This window comes from Sus scrofa, chromosome 15 (assembly GCF_054392235.1).
Source record: "Sus scrofa isolate SSC_HxYL_T2T_F1_AM1 chromosome 15, Sscrofa_HxYL_maternal_Yorkshire_Landrace_v2.0, whole genome shotgun sequence".
Taxonomy (NCBI): domain Eukaryota; kingdom Metazoa; phylum Chordata; class Mammalia; order Artiodactyla; family Suidae; genus Sus; species Sus scrofa.
Window position 1 is genome coordinate 15723261 of NC_139397.1, and position 19953 is coordinate 15743213.

General features: G+C 43.2%; 1 protein-coding gene across 1 annotated transcript; it reads left to right on the top strand.

Moving 5' to 3' along the window:
* The first annotated feature begins 2756 nt into the window (after nucleotides 1–2756).
* On the top strand, nucleotides 2757–19753 carry RND3 (Rho family GTPase 3). The gene is given in 5 exon segments (NM_214296.1): nucleotides 2757–2906; nucleotides 3374–3461; nucleotides 14492–14601; nucleotides 17534–17668; nucleotides 19502–19753. Coding segments are annotated over 5 exon segments (735 nt in total).
* The last annotated feature ends 200 nt before the right edge of the window (nucleotides 19754–19953 follow it).

Genomic DNA, 19953 nt, shown 5'->3' on the forward strand with positions numbered 1-19953 from the left:
TCTGTAACATGTCAAAGTGTTTGGTTACATCTTCAAGGGCTGATACAGGCACTTATCCCCATCACTAATTAGGACATGGGACCCTTTCTGTGAGGCTCCTTTCTGCAGAGCAAACTTTGGCCAGTGCTGCTTTAGCAACTTGAGCAGGGCCAGCGATCCCTTTTTCTGTGAGTCAGCCCTCTGTGTATGAGCACAACCCTACACATGGAGTCTGATTCAGGGTCTTCCTTTCAGGGGGTTCCAGTTTCCTCCACTCTGAAAGGAAGAGGATACCATCCTTAGATCCCTGAGGCTTCATAGTCCTAGGGTTGATATTCACACCTGGGCTTTTATCCATCCATCTTTCTTCCTTCCTTCCTTCCTTCCCTCTTTCCCTCCCATCCTCCTCCCTCCCTCCCTTCTTTCCACCTGTTCTGTTCTTTCTTTCATCTTTTTAGGGCCACACCGGTGGTATATGGAAATTCCAAGGCTATGGGTTGAATCAGAGCTACAATTGCTGGTTTATGCCACAGCCACAGTAATGCTGTATCCCATACCCACTGAGCAAGCCAGGGATTGAACCTGTATCCCCATGGATACTAGTCAGGTTCGATTCTGCAGTGCCACAGGGGAATTCCCTATCCACCCTTCACTGTGCCTTTTCACTCCCCACACTGAACTTTCTGGTTTTTGACCTCATCTTCTTCTTGTTTACAAACCTAAAAGTGTCTATAGGGGAACCTATATGGCTTTTGGGGTCAGTGTCCTTAATACAATTTAACAGGTGAAACCTCTGCAAATTTTGTAATTTGCAACAACATGTATGGACTTGGAGGTTATTATGTTAAGTGAAATAAGTCAGGCTGAGAAGAACAAATGTTGTATGGTATCACTTATATGTGAACTAAAAAAAAAACTAGTAAAACAGTAACAACAACAAAAAGGTCTCACAGATACAGAAAACAAACTAGTAGTTACCTTGGGGTAAGGGGAGAGGCCAGATGGGGTAGGATATTAAGTACAGACTACCACATATAAGATAAATAAGCTACAGAGATACACTGCACAGCACAGGAGATATAGCCAGTATTTTATAATAATTATAAATGGAGTATAATCTGTAAAAATTTTGAATCACTATGTTGTATACCCAAAACCTTACATAATATTGTAAATCAACCACATCTCAATAAAAAAAAAAAATTAAATAGGTGAAAACTCCTGATCATCTGAAGCACAGGAGATGATGAAGATGAGAAAAGAAGTGCTTTTTATAAGGAAGAGAGAACAAATGTATGGTCATTCTTAGTCCTCTCTGAGACTTTGGGATGGGTGGGTAGGGAGATGGATGTGGAGGCGAGGTGGAAAGGGAGTGGAAGGTTGTACCTGCATTTTTCAGCTAAGGATATTTGTGTTTTCTGGGTTGAGCCTAAGATGCTTTGAGTCCTGAAAAGAGGAGGCTTCAGTTAAAGGAGCTGAAAGGCAGGATCAGAATCCTTCTTACCCCTTCTTCTCACTGAAACAGGGGCTACAATGACCTTGTGTGTTTGGGTCCCTAGTGCAGTAGGAATGAGATTTTGGTGTCTCATGTTACTCAGTTATGAGCATCTTACACTTCTCTTTCTTTTCCTCTCCCACCTCCTCTCCGCTCTCCTCAAAACCTTCCCCCCTCATCCTAAGTCACTGAAACTGACAGGTATCAGAATTCAGTCTCTGACTATGACCCAAGCAAGCCAGTGGGAAATAACCTGGCTTAACTATTGTTCCATGGCCTATATACCTGATACAAAACATTTCCTAAAAAAATACAACCACTGGGAGTTCCCGTCGTGGCGCAGTGGTTAACGAATCCGACTAAGAACCATGAGGTTGCGGGTTCGGTCCCTGCCCTTGCTCAGTGGGTTAACGATCTGGCGTTGCTGTGAGCTGTGGTGTAGGTTGCAGACACAGCTCGGATCCTAAGTTGCTGTGGCTCTGGTGTAAGCCGGCAGCTACAGCTCCGATTGGACCCCTAGCCTGGGAACCTCCATATGCCGCGGGAGCGGCCCAAAGAAATAGCAAAAAGACAAAAAAAAAAAAAAAAAATACAACCACTTAACCCTTCCCCATCTAAGATTGCATCCTATGTTTTATAATGATGTTTTAACTTAGGCGAATAATGTTTTTGCTTTCATAAATATCCACGAGGCTTCCGTAGATTAGCCCTTATGAAAATGGCTTTAAGTAATTCCAATAAAAGTCAATAATGCACATTCAATTTCGCACCTCCTCCTGTACTCCTAAACAGTGCCATCCTTCAGCAAAGCGTCTTTGCAATCTCCAAGTTGTCCCAGAGCCTTGGTCTGGAAATAGATCCCGCCCGGTTACCCTAGAGGGCGCACTGTCTACATTTCTTTTCTTTTTTTTTTTTTTTTTTTTGCAAGTAAGAAGACGGCGCTCGCTCCCAGGCTCCATAAAAGGGGAGGAGGCGGATCAGTTTCCTTCTCCCATTGAGAACGAGGATTGGAAGGCCGGGCGTATAAAGCCGCGCAGAGAGCGTGAAACAAAGCAGTCGGATCGGAATTGGACTTGGGAAGCGCGGTGTGGAGTCAGGCAGAAAACTTGTTGGAGGAGAGTAACGAGCCTGCTCCTCTAGCTCTCATCTGCGCGGCGCTTCAGGGGTTCCCATCAGCCTTGCGATTTATTTTTATATCTGCTTTTTATAATATAGAGAAACATATATATTTTTTTCCTCTTAAGAGAAAATTCCTGTTCCAAGAGAAAATAAGGCAAGATCAATGAAGGAGAGAAGAGCCAGCCAGAAATTATCCAGTAAATCTATCATGGATCCTAATCAGAACGTGAAATGCAAGATAGTAGTGGTGGGAGATAGTCAGTGTGGGAAAACCGCGCTGCTGCACGTCTTCGCCAAAGACTGCTTCCCCGAGGTAAGTGTGGGGCCAGCCCGGGCTTCGAGGAGTGAGGAGGGCCTCTGGATCCTCTGGCTTCCCCCACTTCACCCGTTTTTCTTTTTTCAGCCGCCTTTCTCACCCTTTACTACTTTCCCCTGGGTTAGACTGCCGGGAAAGGGAAAGTGGTCTGGGAGCGTTTAAGGGTTGGGATGCGACTGCACATTCTGCTGTTAGCTTCTGAAACTTGTTCGGTCATGTGTGCAGAAGGTGGGGTTGTGAGATTCAGATCCTCTCCTCTTGGAAGATGGGAGGGGGGTGGCGAGAGGGGGTTAAGGGGGGTTCGGAAAAGGTCCGCGTGTTTAGTGTGAGGTCTGGTGGTCGTGGGTTTGGGGGTTTTACTTCTTTAATTGGGGAATGAGGAGGCGATTTTCAGAGGGTGTTCTGTGGGTGTCGTGCATTTTAAAATAACCTCTTTGCCCCATTCCTCTGTCCATTTTGTCCAGAATTACGTCCCTACAGTGTTTGAGAATTACACGGCCAGTTTCGAAATCGACACACAAAGAATAGAATTGAGCCTGTGGGACACTTCGGGTAAGAGAGTCATTGGACCGCGTGGCGCTCGGGCCGGTTTCCAGCCGCTCGGGGGTGAGCGGCGGGTCTCAGGACCCCAAGCTTGGCACGCTCTCACCATCCGCCAGCGCGCCATCAGCGCTGGCTCTGCTCCCCTCCGTTAACTTTGCTTCTTGGCGAGGGATTCCCGCGGTCCCTTCTGAGTGGTGGGCGGGGGGGGGGGGGCGACATTGGGTTGGGGGTAGCTGTGGGAAGGGAAGAGCGCTGTGTGCCCGAAGGGTGACCCCGTGGTGGAAAATCCTTGTAGCCGAGTGGCTGGGGGGCCGAGCTGTGTCCGGGTCGCCTCCCGGCAAATGTTGGGGGCGGAGGGATGCGTGCGCCGCCTTGGAACCAACTGGATGAGTGCCACTTCAGGACCTGCAGCTTGTCGGGGAGGCGGAGAGCAAGGCAGGGGTGGTGGAAGGTGGGAGAAAATCCCCGAAGCGACGCAGTTACGTGCGGATCCCGCGTTTGGGGGGGGGGGGGGGAGAAAGTAAAGGGAGCGCACGCAGCCGCGGCGCTCGTGACGCCTACTGCCAGGAATGCGCTGGCGGCGCGGGCAGCACCCAGCTGGCGGTAGCCCGGCCTCCTCTCCCCGCTGCCTGCGTCCTCAGCGCCAACCTGCAGATCCGAATTCCCCCACCCTCGTGATCACTCGTGTCCCCCGGCCCACGCCATTCCCTCGTGACCCCTTGCATCACCCTCCTCCGCCGGCCTACCAGGCCGCGGGCCGCACCATTCGCCTGTGACCTTCCCGTCCAGTTGAATTATTGGCATGGTGAATTATTTTCAAGGGTCAGGGGTTCAAGACCGGGTTATCGCCCTCCCACGCGCTCACCCACCCACCCGGCGCGCGGTGTTGGGAGAATCAGGTACCCAGAGTATGGGAAGGCCCCCCCGCGCGGCTACGGGTTCGGGCTGGGTCCGGCGCGGTGAGGGAGGGAGCATCACCTAGAATCTGGGGCTGGGACCCAGGCACCAGCCGCCCCTCCCTGCGGTGCCCGAAATAATGCCCTTTCCAGGAAGGGTGTATCCTCTGGAGGAGGAGGAGCCAGCGGGAAGGCCGGGTGAAGGCCCCTGCGCTTAGATCTGGGAGTTTAGTAGGCAGCTGGGCTACTGCGGATGAACCAAATCAAATCCTGGGTGAAACTACCTAGGAGAAACGAATAAGTGCCAACTCGGAGGCTCTGCTGTCAGGCAGGGAAGCCTCCTACTAGATGGACTTGCGCTCAGCTGGGAATGGCCCCGTGGAGGTGCCTCTGAGCTGTGTGAGCTTCCCACAGCCCTCGGCTTTCACCTCTGGAGCCCCCGAGGAACGCAGGGGATTAGAGAGCACCCGGAAGGGGCCAGACTGACAGGGTCGCCAGAGGCAGTCCCTGCACAAAGGCAAGTGAGAAGTCTCTCGAGCGCCTCTCACGGTTAGTGCCAGATGCTCAGAGGGCTGCAGTAAGATGTGCGGATTTTGTTTCTGCCTGGCGAGTCAGGCTCTCCTTGGAGCCTCGCCAAGGGTAGCTGAACCGAGACCTCACTGTGTTTTGTATTGAAGGTTGCATGTACTCTGGAAACTAGGAGGGAGGTAGTGATAGAATTCTAGTGTTTTCTTATTTCAGTAGTTTCCACCATCGGATTTTTACACACCTTGGTATTTAATGGACTCTAATTCCCAGACATATCACGGTCTTTGTTATGCCTAGTGGGCAGGACAGCTGGTATGGTACCAATAATTAAAACGGGTAATCCCCAGCCTGTTTGGCCCTAATGCAGGATAAGAATTTTTTAGACACTGGGTCTGTGAGTCTGATCCAGTTGTTGATACAAAGGTGTGCTCACATCTTAGCGACTGGATTTCTGTATGCAGATCCCCACCTCCCTGAGTGTCATTTTGTCATCTGGGGAAAAAAAAAAAAAAAAAAAGGAGGATACAGAGCAACATAAGGTGCAGGATCCCTCCCAGCTGTATACTTCTTGGCCTTAGATCATCACATAGGCAAGTTTTTTTTTTTTTGTCTTCCAGGATGTTGGTTGGCTTCAGCTATTAGTCCCAGGGCTGGCGTCCTATACAGCAGTTTTCACCACATACAAATCAAACCAGGTTCTGCACAGAGCCACTGCTTCCTGGTGTATTTAGGAAGGACTCATTTGGGTAGGGAGGAGGCAGGAGTGGGCTCATAGAAATGTTGGGTTATACATCCTTCCTTGTCTTAAGCTTCGTGAATCACAGGACCACCAACGGAGATTAGATTAGGCGCCCAAAGGGCTAAATTAACTGTTTGGGTTTTGTTTGTTTGTTTGTTTTTTAGGCACATGCTTTTCAAAGACTAGAAAACAAATAAAATGTGGGCAGTTTATAGTTGGAGGTTATGCTTCACCTGTGCAGATAAATATCACTTCAGATATCTTCAAGTATTTAATCCACACTCTACAGTTTGTAGTCTCTGCATACATAGGCTTATGCCTTGCACACAGTAGTCACCAAATAAAATCTATTGGATGAACAAATGAGTAATCAAATGTGTAGTTACCAAGGAGATGAGATTTCCTGGCACTTATTACCCCTAAATTACCTGTGCACAAAGAATGGCAACTTTATAAACATTGCCTTTCATCGAATTAAAGATAATCACCTGAAATGAAGTCTGTCATGAAATAATCACTTGTATTTTTGTTTAATGAAACAAAACTGATGCATATTTAACTGAAATATAAAGGCATGAAAAAACTGATTAAAAGAAATCACATAGCAAAATTATTCAGTAATGATATCTTAGTTCAAATTGAAATTTAGATTTATACATAATGGAAAAAAGGCATAAAGGAGTTTTTAAGAATCCCATTATGTTTGTGAGGTGGAATGTTAGTTAATTAAACACAGCCAGGAACTGCTTGGATTCCAAGAGCAGACTGTTTGCACCAAAACTGGTTTGTTGTTCACCAGTGAAATACATCTAGCAAGAAGGATAGCATCAGCAACTAATCATTTCAAGTATCTTTAACAGTTTCCATTTCATCTCAAGCTTTTCATGGCGAATTTCTGAACAGGATTACTTTTTGACAAACATTTGACATTTTCTTTGCCTGCTAAGGCATTTGTTTAGTTCAGGTTGTGCAAGTAATTGCATGTGCCTGATGCCTCTTGATACCTTTATTTTTTTTTCCAACTGCTATCAATTTTGCTTTGGAGAAAAGATTCAAGCCAAGTGTCTAAAGTCCTAAATGTCAGATTTTTTTTTTTCCCCTTCTAGAACTTTCTAAAAGCTAGAGGGAAAATTGGGCATGTCACTTTTCTTACACAGGGAGAGACATGGCTTACACTTTGTCCTTTGGCCTTCACATCCTGTTTAGCCTCCTAGCAGGCATTAAAGAGGCGGAAGCTGTTCTTCTATCCAAAGTTTCTATACTCGTATAGTTTCTCATAGGCTTCCATTCCCTCTCTCTCCTTTTTTTCTGTACCTACTATGTGCAGGCCCTCTTAGGCCTTAGAGAGACAGTGTTGATTAACTAAGTGTTGCCTTAAGACTCATACAGTGGAGGTAGGACTGTAGTCATACAGTGGGGGAAGAAGGCTCTCCCCACTTAGTGTAGGTCATAGTCAACCTATGATGAGCCAGTTTGATCAGATTCTTGAACCCAAGTGCCCTGCTCCTCTTGCTGCTGTGGATTCTCCTGTCAGGCATTCCTAGTGCTAATAGACCCTCTAGATCTTCCTCAGGTAGGAAACACTAACTGCCACCCCCACTGCACATAGAAGTTAAAGCAACAACCACAAAGGACACTTGGCCAGTTGATTTCTTATGGCTGCTAAAAGTTAACCCCAGCCCCCCCAAAAGGAGACAAAACTTTTTATAAATAATAGCACTTTGAAGCCTCTAAAAAGGGGCATTTTTAAAGCTAGCCTTTGGGTTAAGAAGCATGATTTCTTCATTTTAATTAGAAATACTCCTGGTGCCCTTTTGTAGATAAGATGAGCATTTTTTATTAAAAGTCATAGAAATGGGCCTATTGATTTTCAGATCCGCTCAGTGAGTTTCTGCAAAACAGGGGGTAATGGTTTCAACCTTTTGAAGTGATAAGTGAGACCAAAGTATTCTTGTGCTTTGGAATCTGCCATACTTGCCAAGCATAGAGGCAATTTGTAGCACGAAGCCAACACCTACTAATAATAGAAACTTCGTCATTTGAAGATCACCATATCTTTTCCTAAGTGACTTGATTGTAGTGTAATTTCAGCACATGTGATTTAGGGAATAATAATCATTCATTTCAGCTTTTAACCAGGACAAGTTAATGCACATCTTATTTAAGGCAAATTATTAGTTTTGAAGTACTCAATTTAGCTGGTAATATTCCCCCACAATAATTAATGCTATTGCTTCATAAACAGTCTTTCGAATCTTGTCCTGATAACAAGGTTCTTTTAGGCCGTAAGTGCTAAAGTTAGCATTTCCTGTACTAGTTTTTAGCATTATTAGCAGAGAACATAGTACTCTTTAAGTTTTGTGCTTCAAGGAAAGAAAGGGGAAGAGAGAAAAATCTTAATCACTCATGGCCGGACTTTGACGCTAAACCCTATACAACTGTAAATCTATCTATATTTTTATATTTATAGGTTATACATCAGGTTTGCAGAATGATCTCAGTGACAAGCCCTCCTGAAATATTTCCTAACAGGGATGGAAATGTCTCAGCAGTGCTGGAGATCAGTGTTGGAATTAATCCAGAAAAGTGAAATCAAAAGTGGTCATGGATCCCTTTTCAGTGATTTCATATGTAAAATAACACGTCAAGGCAAGACGCATAGAAATGACTGAAACCAGTAAACACTTGGGGCATCCTCTGCATCAACTCTGCTAAATGCTGAAGGAGCCGGGAGGGCATGGTACAAGCCCAGCTAGGACAGTGCCTGCCCTTAAGGTACTCACAGTCTAGTACTTGTGTATAGAAGGGTGAGCCTGGAGGTTCTAAAGCTGGATTCACTAAGCAGCAAGAAGATCCAAAGAACTGTTGAAGGCTGCAGGGCCCCCTGACCCATGACTCATCAAAGCCCACCACAATTTCTTCCCTCATCTCTAGAGGTTGACACAGTGCTTAAGAAGTCTTTGTCACTCCCACCTGGTAACATGCTTATGTTGCATGGCTCTCAGGGAAGGCAAGATTCTGAAAGCTGAAGAATTTTAAGTTAACCTTATTAGAGAAAGGAGGAGGGCAAGAATTTTACAAAGAAGCATGAGTGCTTGTGTTGTGACTGTATCAAGGGCAGAATGGCACAAAACCAGTTAGAATATGAGGAAATGATGAGTCCTTGGAGTTTAAGAGTTTCACAGCCAAGTTCAACTCTTGAGTTTTCACCTGGAAACTCTGCAGAAGTTGGAGGTTAAGGCAAAAGAGCTAAGAGTTTCGAAGGTGATTGCCAATAAGCAATATTATTAAAAACTATATTTGAAGAATTGCCCACCTATGCAGCAATTTCCATTTAAACTATAAATAAGAAAGGAAGATAGATAGATAGATAAAAATTACTTTCTAAGTCTCTATCTGTGTCTAAATCTCTCAATACCCCCCCCCCAAATGTAAACCCCATTTAGTGCTAAGTTTTTTCCAATCTGGTTTCTTGCTAAATTGCACATTTCAGTGAGGCGTCCAGATTGGTCATTCTGATGCCACCTGAAATAACCAGATGTTTCCTCTTTAATCCAGTTCTGTTACATGTAGATATGACACCAAGGACCAATAACTTCTCCAGTAAGCTCATGGTGCCTGGCGGGCTGTGCCAAATAAATTACTTCTGTCTCAGCCGTTTTCTGATGCCCTTTAAATGTCTTCTCAGTTACTATATGTTGGCAACGTTGTTCAGAGACCTTCTTGACAAAACAGACATTTCACTGACACAAACATAAGCTGCCTCAGAAGTCTGGCCAGGTGTTGTGCACATTGATTTAAAAAAAAAAAAAAAATGAGCCTGATGACATAGGATTCACTCATGGGACTGTAAGGAATCTGACTTTATTACTGGATGGCAATGTAATTTTAAAAATGTATGCATATTTACTTTTGCCCCTACAACTCTGTGACTTACTATAGTTCCACTTTATGTAAAATATTTTGATTCTTTTATTTTTAAAGTATCTTGCTAGGATTGGAAATTTAACCCTAAAGCTTTATTTAAAGCTGAAAAATAGCAATCTTATTTCTACCTCATTGACTTTCTAAACAACTATGTATCTGCCTTGCTCCCAGAAATTAAAAGTATTGATTCCAATAGAAAGACAGGAATGCACCCAGATTTTCATAAAATGTGTTTATAATTTCTGTTAGTCTGAATCTGAAGTGGAAACAAATAAAAATATCCCACGTTGGAATACTTGCTGCATATTTGATGGCATGGTGCTCAAATAGCAACAGGTATGCAAACTACCCCGGAAAAGAGTTCAGCGGAGTCTCAGACTGAGCTTGACCCAACGTTCTGCCTGGACTGATTTACATTCTTCAGATGATGGCAGATTCAAAGCTGTCACTCTGATTAGAAATGGAAGAAGCAGAACCTTGTAGTAATTGGGCATATCATCACATGATGTGCTGCTGCTTTGGTACAGATGTTCTCTTGGTGGTCACCGAAAAATACCAAAATTTAATATATTTTCTTTGAATGAAATATGCGGTATTCCTGATTTTATTATTCTCGGTAGGAATTTCTGGGTGGGGGGAGGAAATTTTAAACTTAAAGTAAAAGAAGTTGTATTTATGCATCATTCTACTAGAGGAATTTTCCGTTCTCAGACTCCTATAATGCCTCCCAGTGTTTGAACTGGTTTTGCCAAAGTTTCCATAAAGCCTCCCTTTTGGGCATGAATCGTCTTACATATACATTTAATTATGTACATATATGGTGCGTTCTCCTTTGTGCAAAGATGACCTCAGCAGGCAGGTATGTGTCTGCAGAAGTAGTTTCTGGGTGAGGCTCTTGGTGACTATTCTTGGGCTGGAAAGACTGCTCTCACCCAGAATTAATGATCTTGAAGACAAAGATGGGTAGACCTGAAGTTTCAGAAGCCTTTCAGAATTTTGCTGATGTTTGCCAAACTTGAAGAACTCAGAGAACCTCAAATGGCACTATTCCAGTCTACATCCAAGCAAAGCTTGGTCTTTGTGGGGTTTGGGGGCACACATTTTGCATATGTGGTGTAGTTGTTTCCTTACTGTGTGGAATTTCCTGAAATTTTCCCTGTGATGATCTGATGGTTAAAGAGAAAGGACCTTGGAATAGTGCTGGGTGGTTAAAGTTTCATATAAGAGAAAGAGAAATGCTGTGCCTGAGAATTTCCATGTGCGTAAAGCCTATTCCACGTGGTGAGAAGGAGTTTTATTTGACTAATAAAGCTCAGTAAGTACCTAGATTAACTGAATCTAGCTCTAGTACATTTTTGGGTACTAGAGTTTACACTCTATGTATGTCAGTACCTACTATGTACTGCCATTAATGTTCAGTACTTTTATGAAGAATTACTAATAAAAAATAAAAAAATTATTCAGTGCTTTTTCTTGCCTCGTGTTCAGTTCTACAGTTACCCTGGAAGTTTTTCACATGCATCTTTTTAAGAAATCTGTAGAAGTTAATTTTTTACTGCTTGGCTTAACAGAATGCTTTTCTTTAAGACTTTTCTGGAAGGATGGAGGAGTTAGGGGCAGGTGTTGTCCCTGATCATCAGCTTACTTTCTGCCCTTCCTCTGTCATTTCTGCCTCCCCATAGTGCTTCTCACTTCACAGGGGCATTCCTGGAATTCCTCTTTATTTTTTCTTGGCTGGTAAGTTATCACACACAGGCGTATGATTACACCATGCACTCTCCAGCTTTGCTTTTCTTCTTTGCTTTGTGCGGTAGCTTGGGCTTTATAGGAAAGAATTCCAAATGCTTAAACACAAAGTAAACACTTGAAAGTTACACTGGATCCCCACTTTCCCCAAAAGTCCTGCTTAGCTGATGAATTGTTAGTCTTCCTAGTAGGACAGTTCTTTTCTAATTCTGTATCAGTTTTCCTTTTTTATGAAGAAGTACAGGCAATGGATTTTTCTATTACAAAAACATTTCAATTTTGTCTGCCCCCCCACACTAATCATGAGTAAGTGGTCTTGTTATTTTTAATGACAAATTACTCTGGTGGTTAGTGGTTAGACAAATTATGCTTATAACTAATAAATGTGGAGATCAGTTTTATTACTACCTTTGGACACTCTTGTGGATCTAAGAGTGCTGTTCATTAGCAAAAGTAATAGGACAGATCAAAGCATCATTCCTAATGAGATCTCGTTAATGCTCTTTAAAAATTACCTCTGTACTTCAACAAGCAAGGTGGTTGGTTTCTCATCAACTTTTACACATACATTTTTTACATTCAAAATATCAAAACAAACCTCCATAAGAATTTGCTTTAAGTTGCAAATTCCCTTTCATTTTAAAGTCAGGCCTGTGTCTACATTTTGCGGGTATGTGGGTATAACCTCTAAGTACAGAAAGCAGCTCGCCTAGGCAGCAGGAGCCTCCAGCAGTGGGTTGAAGACAAAGCCACATCCCCTTTGTGGCCATAAAATGGGAGGAAGAGGGAAACCCCCACACAAAGGGAGGGAGGGGTATTCTCTGCAGCCACGTGGTGACTTAGACGTTAAAACCATTCCTTTGGATTTTCCTATTTTCCTTCCCATTTTCATTATTCTCTTTTGGCACCTTTGTAATTCTCTAACTTCCTTTCCTTAATTTGTGTTTGGAAGAGCTGGTTTTCACTGTGATGCAGAATAGCCTCAGATCAGAGATTAGCAGTGAATACTTACTTTTATTTCAGTCAAAGTTTATGTCCTGAAGGAATATGGCACCAGGAAATGCCTGTCCTCCAAGGTTCAGGTCCTCAGGGCTGGAAAACATCATAGGGAGATTGGTTTTCTTGATGGGAGTGATTTCCTGAAAAAGAGGTCTCTGAAACCTCCTTAGGCTTGTTCCTTTCAACTCTGTGACTTTTTGGATCCGGGGTCAGGTGTCTCTTGCTAACCTGAAAGACCAGAGGGAATCCTCTATAGGTGCCTGTCTTTTGGATTTCCATGCTACGACCTGGAATTTTCTGATTTCACGTTTCAAAAAAGAGATTTCCTGATGTTCACAGCAGGAGCTGTGTCCAGGTTAGACTTTGGACAGGGGAACAGGAGAAGCTGCACTAGAGGAAGTCGGAGCCTTACAGAACAAATAAAGGAAAGCAAGCATATCCCTGTATGGTGATAAGCCATCTCGTTTCTGAGGCCTCTTAAAACTGTTGAAGTTAATGAACTATTTGTGAATTTTTCTCTTAAAAATCACCCTTTTTTGAGTGGCTGGCTAACGGAGTAGGCTCTGTGTCATTTTCAGAGATGGCCTTTTTCTGATAGACCTTACTACTTAAAATGACTTTAAAAAAAAACCCTTAGATCCTTTAAGCTTTTGGAAAATACCTTTCTATTGTCAGTCTCTGCTCCATCAGACTCTTGATTCCAGGTGTGGGCGGGGAGCTGCAGTTTAGGACAAACTCCGGCGGCTTAGTAGTAGATCTGCATTTATTCACAATTTTTTTTTTTTTTTTTTTTTTTTTTGCTTTTTAGGGCCACACCCAAGGCATGTGGAGGTTCCCAGGCTAGGGGTCGAATTGGAGCTACAGCTGCTGGCCTACGCTACAGCCACAGCAACACCAGATCCTTAACCCACTGAGCAAGGCCAGGGATCGAATACACAACCTCATGGTTCCTAGTCGGATTTGTTTCTGTTGTGCCACGATGGGAACTCCTATTCACACTTCTTTTCCCTATGCCTAGAACACTCCCTTCTTCCTTGTTTGATAGACACATCAGGCTTGAAGCAGTCACTCTTCATTGCAAAATCAGCTGGTGAAAAGGCCACAGCATTCCTGAGGTTGCTTGGTGACAGCCAGGGACCCACAGTTTCCTGTGAAAAGAGGATGAGGCACCCTAACCACATACAGTAACTTCTAGTTTTCAAGAGCAGCCTCCTGAAAAATTTTGTTTTGATAGAAATGTAAAAGATTATTTGAAAATCTTCTTTAGTCTTTCTCTTTCCCTGACTTTGACTTGTGAGGTTTTGATTTATCAGGGGACAAAGTGTCATGTTTTTTTCTGCTGGAAAGGGAAAGTGATGTCAAAATGAAATTGGATTTCAAAAAGATTGGTGGCTTAGATTTTTTTTCTCTATTCTGGAGTCAAATATATATATGTGTGTGTGTATAGTAAAATGATACTCATGTTGTGCTTATGAAATGTCAGTATACTGAAAATGACTTTTCAAAAAATATATAGCATGGCAAGCTCTCTTAATTTTATAGCAACAGCATTTTATAGTAATCACCCTCGTGCAATTGTCCATCCTTTGGGATTCTTAAAAGAACAGAAGAAATGTCCTAAACAACTAGAGGGGGCTTTATGGTTAAATTACTGGTAACTTGCACCTTGCGAGAACTCTGGATTTAACTCAGGCTAAGATCCTTGGAACATGCCTTGGTGTCGCTCCCAGAGATAGACCTGTGTAAAAAAGTGACATGATCTGGTGTGGCCTTTATGACATTCTTTGGCTGTAACAGGAAGAGAGGCTATATACGGTTTGGAGATAAGTTTAAGTAAGCAAGCTCCAAGGTCACTGCTTATACAAACTTGGAACTTGGAGATGGGGTGGTGCTGATAAGGTTCACAATGGTTCTCTTTGCTTAGCTGACCCCACCCTTTTTCCAGGGTCTACTCTTTGAACCAGACAGATTTCAGCTCAAGATCCTGCCTTCTCCCCTTGAATTTAAGTCAGATACAAGTGAGGCTTCCTTGTCTCCTAGCAGAAATGACTACTACTCGGCTTTTGTTTGCTTTCTTCTCCAAGAATTAGAGGAGATGGGAGCCATGTGACATTCAAGGGATTTAACTCAAAAGGCCAGAGTTCATGCATGACAGACGAGGGGATTTTCATCCTAAAACTGGTATTTCTTTTGTTTCTTCGCAGGTTCTCCTTACTATGACAACGTCCGGCCCCTCTCCTACCCAGACTCAGACGCCGTGCTGATTTGCTTTGACATCAGTAGACCAGAGACTCTGGACAGTGTCCTGAAAAAGGCAAGTGGCGGGGACGGTAACCCAAATCAGTACTGGCCCAGATAGAGAGTAGAAGCATGTGGTTGGCTGGGTGCTCAGACACTCTAGCTAATACCCTGCTACACGTTTTGTAATTAAAACACTGCAAAGGACACTCTCACACTATAGCAAGCTTTCCACGCCTGTGTGTCCCATGTTTTGATGATGAACCCGCTTGACATTTTATTTCATTTTAAGAAACAAAATACCCTTTTAAGAGCCTCTCTGTTTATCCTTTGGGCGGCAGTAGTGCAACTGAAAATAATGATATTTGATTACTCTTAAGAACGCCTTCCTTCTTTCTTCCCTTCACTTACTCTATAGATAGTGCTTTATGGGTTTACATGTCACGTTAATTTGGGGATTGAAATGAATACAGTTATAGCTGTTTTAGTAGAGAAGCTGTGTTTCACTAATGATGCCATTTATTAGAAACAGAAAGAGAATAAATGGAGGGAGGAATAGGGGTGTGTTTCTAGACATGCGACAGGGTAGATTGTGACCAGGCAGATGTCAGATACCAGTCAAGACAGTAGTTGTACACGTTAGAGATGAGGTTACATAGCAGTTAAGGTGAGTGAGGCTCTGCAGATGGGAAGAGACCTGAGGAAGCTCTGGATGGAACCTAGGGCAGGTCAGGAGGAAGGGCGTCTGTTGCAGGTGGGTTACAGGTCCTGCAGAGGCCGGTGGAGGGAGGAACATTTCTTGGGCTCCGCCAAAATAGGAGTAAGGGTAGTGAGAGAAAGCCTGTGCTGGTCCAATGACCGGCGTGTATTGGCCTCTAGCTGACTCCTCTGTCCTGGCCTGAGTGCTGTGGGGTATCGGAATCAGACCTTCCACGGAGCTCTCTTCCCTGTGCACTCAGGCTCAGATGGAGGATGTGCTTGAGAGCAAAGCCATGTCTTCGTATTGTGTGTGTTTTCATTCATTTATTTTTCCCTGTCCTTTTGACTGCTGGTCTTGGGTGTCATTACAAAATTAGGATTTGAAGGTGAATCCTTGCCCCTGCCCCCGTCTCTTTACCAGACATGACAAACACAGTTAGTTTCAATGAAATATACATTTCTCAAAAGATGAAAGGCTCTTCTTAGCTTTTTAACTCCTTTCAATTTTGAGTAATGATTGTATGTAAGGTAAATAATGTGACTGTCAGATTCTGGCAGGGATACACCTTTCCTGCCTTTAATGCTTGTGAACAATTGCTAAACATGCAGAGAGAGGCCAGAGTCATCACACAGCTGAAGAAAGACTAGCAGCTGGCCTCATGCCTGTCTGTAGATAAAAGAGATTGCTTATTTACTAGAGTTCTTACCTGATGTAGTACCAGGTTATGCATAATTTATGATGAAAAGCCTCGCTCCTCTTTCATTTTGCTTTTGTCTTCTAAGACCAAATGAAGAGTGACTTCGGCCTTGGAGATATTAATGAGTGTGTTTTACATCCGTGTGAAGTTTAAGGCTCATGATAACCACCCCTGCTATGGTTTTTCTTGATTAATTGAATCCTTTAAGTCCTTGAATATCCAAGAGGTTAGAGTGACTCAGGGCCGAAGAGATCTTTTTTTCAATTCACTTTCCAGTGCTTGCTCCAGTTCCATGAAGCACATGGTAGATGTCTCTAAATAAGCTGGGAAAAAAGGAAAGAAGGGAGGACTTAGGATAAATTAGGCTGTGTGGAAAGTGGCTATTACTTCCTTCAATCCACTATTGTACTTGGACTGGAGCTCATTACCCACACAGTACATTTCTAGATCTGGAGATGTCTCCTCCAGAGGTCTTTTAAATTACTCCAGGATGTCCCTTTATCTAGTCTTCGATACATGACCTCGTCACCCTCACTCTTAGTGAAATTTTTTCTGGAGGATCAAGCGCTGTCTCCATCATCTCTGTAACCCCCACGATATTCAGCAGAGCACTTAATACATCTTCGTGAGTGTGGGCAGGGAGAATCGGGCACAGGTTCCCGATCTCAGCGACCTCCACTCCCTCCTCCTTGATGCCAGAGCTCTCCTATGAACACTCTGAACTCCTGACTCTTGTCCTGATGGTCATCTCAGGCTTGGGGAAGTGAAACTACAAAAAGTCATCCATTTGCTCTTTAAAAAGACAGTTGGAATGCCCTGCCAGGCATTTCTGGTGGTTCTAAGAGTTCTTGTTGGGTCATGAAACTACTAGCCAAATTAGGCTAAATTAATAACTTATGCAACTCAAAACTAACTCAAGGGCCTCTGAGACATAGGACCAGATGCCTCCCTGATAACCCAAGAGATAGGCCTTTGCAAATGTCATGGTCTTTGCTGACTCAGCCACTCCAAGGGAAACTCCTTAAAAGCAGGCCATTCTGCCTTATGAATGCTCTCTCCAGTTTCTGCAATCTCAGTAGAGATTTCAGCACTTGGTGGCTGCTCAGTCTTTCTTGATAGGATCGGTGAACGCATACCTGAGCTTATTCCCAGCCTTCCATGCTGGGAAGTACCAGCCCAACATACCTGAGGATGTAGTCACTTGTTAGAATATATAATTATTCCTAAGGCACTTTTATCTTTCAGAGATACCCCAATAATTATGAAATTGCCCCAGCTGCCTTCTTTTTTTTTTTTTTTTTTTTGCCCCAGCTACCTTCTGACAACACCCAGCCAGTCTCTTGCAGTGGGGACAGATAATGATGAGTCAATAGAGGGAGAATAGAGAATAACATGGTTCCCTAATGCAGCCACTTTAAAAAGCACTAAAATTTACTGTCTACTTAGGAGATAAGTGCACGTTTGCTTCTTCATCTGAGTGACGACACAGTTCCTTTAAATGTCCTTGTGAGTCCCATTTGCAGTGCCTGCCATTGGAGAAATAGTTTTCCATTGTAAGGCTGCCCAGCCCATTGTTAATTTCTCATCTTTTTTTTTTTAATCCCCCTATAGTGGAAAGGTGAAATCCAGGAGTTTTGTCCCAACACCAAAATGCTCTTGGTCGGCTGCAAATCTGATCTTCGGACAGATGTCAGTACATTAGTAGAGCTCTCAAACCACAGGCAGACACCAGTGTCCTACGACCAGGTATGTGTGTAGTTGGTGTGCACGTGTGAATTTTAAAGAGTGACAGAACTGGAACATCACTCCTAAGAAATACAATAAAAAAAAATAGCTGCTTTTCTAAAGGCTCAACCAATGGTCCACCCCAGATGCCTGCCCTTTTCTTAAGGTGCAGAATGAGCACTGTGTGTCCAGGCTCAAGACTATGAACACAGGTGAAACAGGCTGGCATTTCTGTGCCTCAGCCTTCCTGAGAGGCATCCAGGCCCCTTCCTGGCAGCCCATTGCTCAGATGAATGTAAAAACTGCCAAGTGAGCACCAAAGCAATCCGGGGCAAGGTTTGGCTGCAGCTGTGGTGGTGCTCTGATTTTGAAATTCCTCAGAAAGCTTCACGGTATTTATTTAGCTGTCAACTGTCTAAGAATTCATTTGTTGTATATGGGTACAGAAGACTCGTTTTGAAAAAAACATCTTTTAAAACGTGAACTGCTCAGTCATTCAGGAGCAGAATCACATGATATTTGATTACTGAAGTACATAAACAGTGGCTCATATTCAACCCTTTGTATAGCTCTGCTACTCCTACTGAGTTTAAAGTTAACTAAAGAGAGAAAGTGGTCAAAATCAATATTGCTCTTAAAGAGAGTTAATCTGCTTTTGCATTCAGCAACACAATAAAATACTTTAAAAGGCCATTGTTAGTAAAGTAGAGCATGCCAAAAAACTGTCTTCTAGAGATTCATCGTTTCTGCAGGCATTTCCCCGGAGTATTTAGAAAGGAGGAGAATTGGTTTCAGCAGTTCATTCTTTTAAAACTGACAACCAGATTCTAAAGAGAGTCATGTTGAAATAGCTGGAATTTTGTTTAGTATCCATCATTTTAAATACCATGGTCATCTTTGTCCTGCAGTGTTCCAGTTAACAAAACTCTGGCTGTTTAAATAAGTCGTTTTGATGCACACATGTTTATTATTGTCTCCACTAGTCCTCTGGCCCATGTTTAGAAAACTGCATATTTTGTGTTTCCTAAGTTATAGATGTTATAACAGTATTACTCCTTTCCTCAACTTATTTTGTCCCTAAGGCATAATCATATGTTTTATTTTTTTATAATGATTTTTATTTTTTCCGTTATAGCTGGTTTACAGTGATTTTCTACTGTACAGCAAGGTGACCCAGTTTACACATATGTTTTAAAGTTGATCCTAAATTCTGTTACTCCTTTTTTTGTACAGCCCGTTGACTAGTCTTGAGTGCCCTTTACACTCAGGAAAAGAGAAGTTGAGTGCTCCATGAGGTGCTGGAACAGGCTTGGGGGGCCAGGTCACCGTGCCAGGGCTGCATGGGAAATGCAGCATTTACATCATGAGCTTCAGCTTTTTCACTTTTTTCCAATAGTACAGTTCTCTGGGTAATTCTCTTTCTTTGCTGTGACCTGGACCAAGACCTAAGTATCTAGTTACCCATGGTTGCAATTGGTGGCCAAGATGAATCACTTCCTTAGATCCACCTAAGGAATCACCTCCTAATAACTATTTGGTGATGGGGCCCTTGTGTATTGATGACCAAAGGAAATTAGATCAGCCTTTAGCATCTCTGGGAAGTCAAGCAGTGTCTACTGAATGATGATAATTGAACATCTTAGGATTGGGTCTTGACTGCAAATACTTAGGAAGTAATAAACAAGGCAGTTCAAAATTTTAAAGGGGGGGTTTTCTTTTCAGTCTTTGGAAAATTCAATTAACATATCAGAAACATTTTGCAATGCATTATTATTTTGTGATGTTAGAACACACTTTATAACTTTCCCCAGAGACTTAAAATTGCTGATCCCAATCCCTTCTCTTGCTTCTCAGGGGGCAAATATGGCCAAACAGATCGGAGCAGCCACTTACATCGAATGCTCAGCTTTACAGTCAGAAAATAGCGTCAGAGACATTTTTCATGTTGCCACCTTGGCATGTGTAAATAAGACAAATAAAAACGTTAAGCGGAACAAATCGCAGAGGGCAACAAAGCGGATTTCACACATGCCCAGCAGACCGGAACTCTCGGCAGTGGCTACGGACTTACGAAAGGACAAAGCCAAGAGTTGCACTGTGATGTGAATTTCTGGTTTTCTTTAATGAGGACACGGAAACCTGGTGTAAAAACAAAAACAAAAAAAACAAAAAAACACCACCAACAAAACAAAAAGGTGAAGTCTGGACAAAGTGCACAGCCAAAGTCATGTATTCTGGAGGCTTAGGAGGCATTTGGAAGGATGCTCATCTTTTTGGAATCCTGTCCTTAGGTTTGGCCCGTAGAG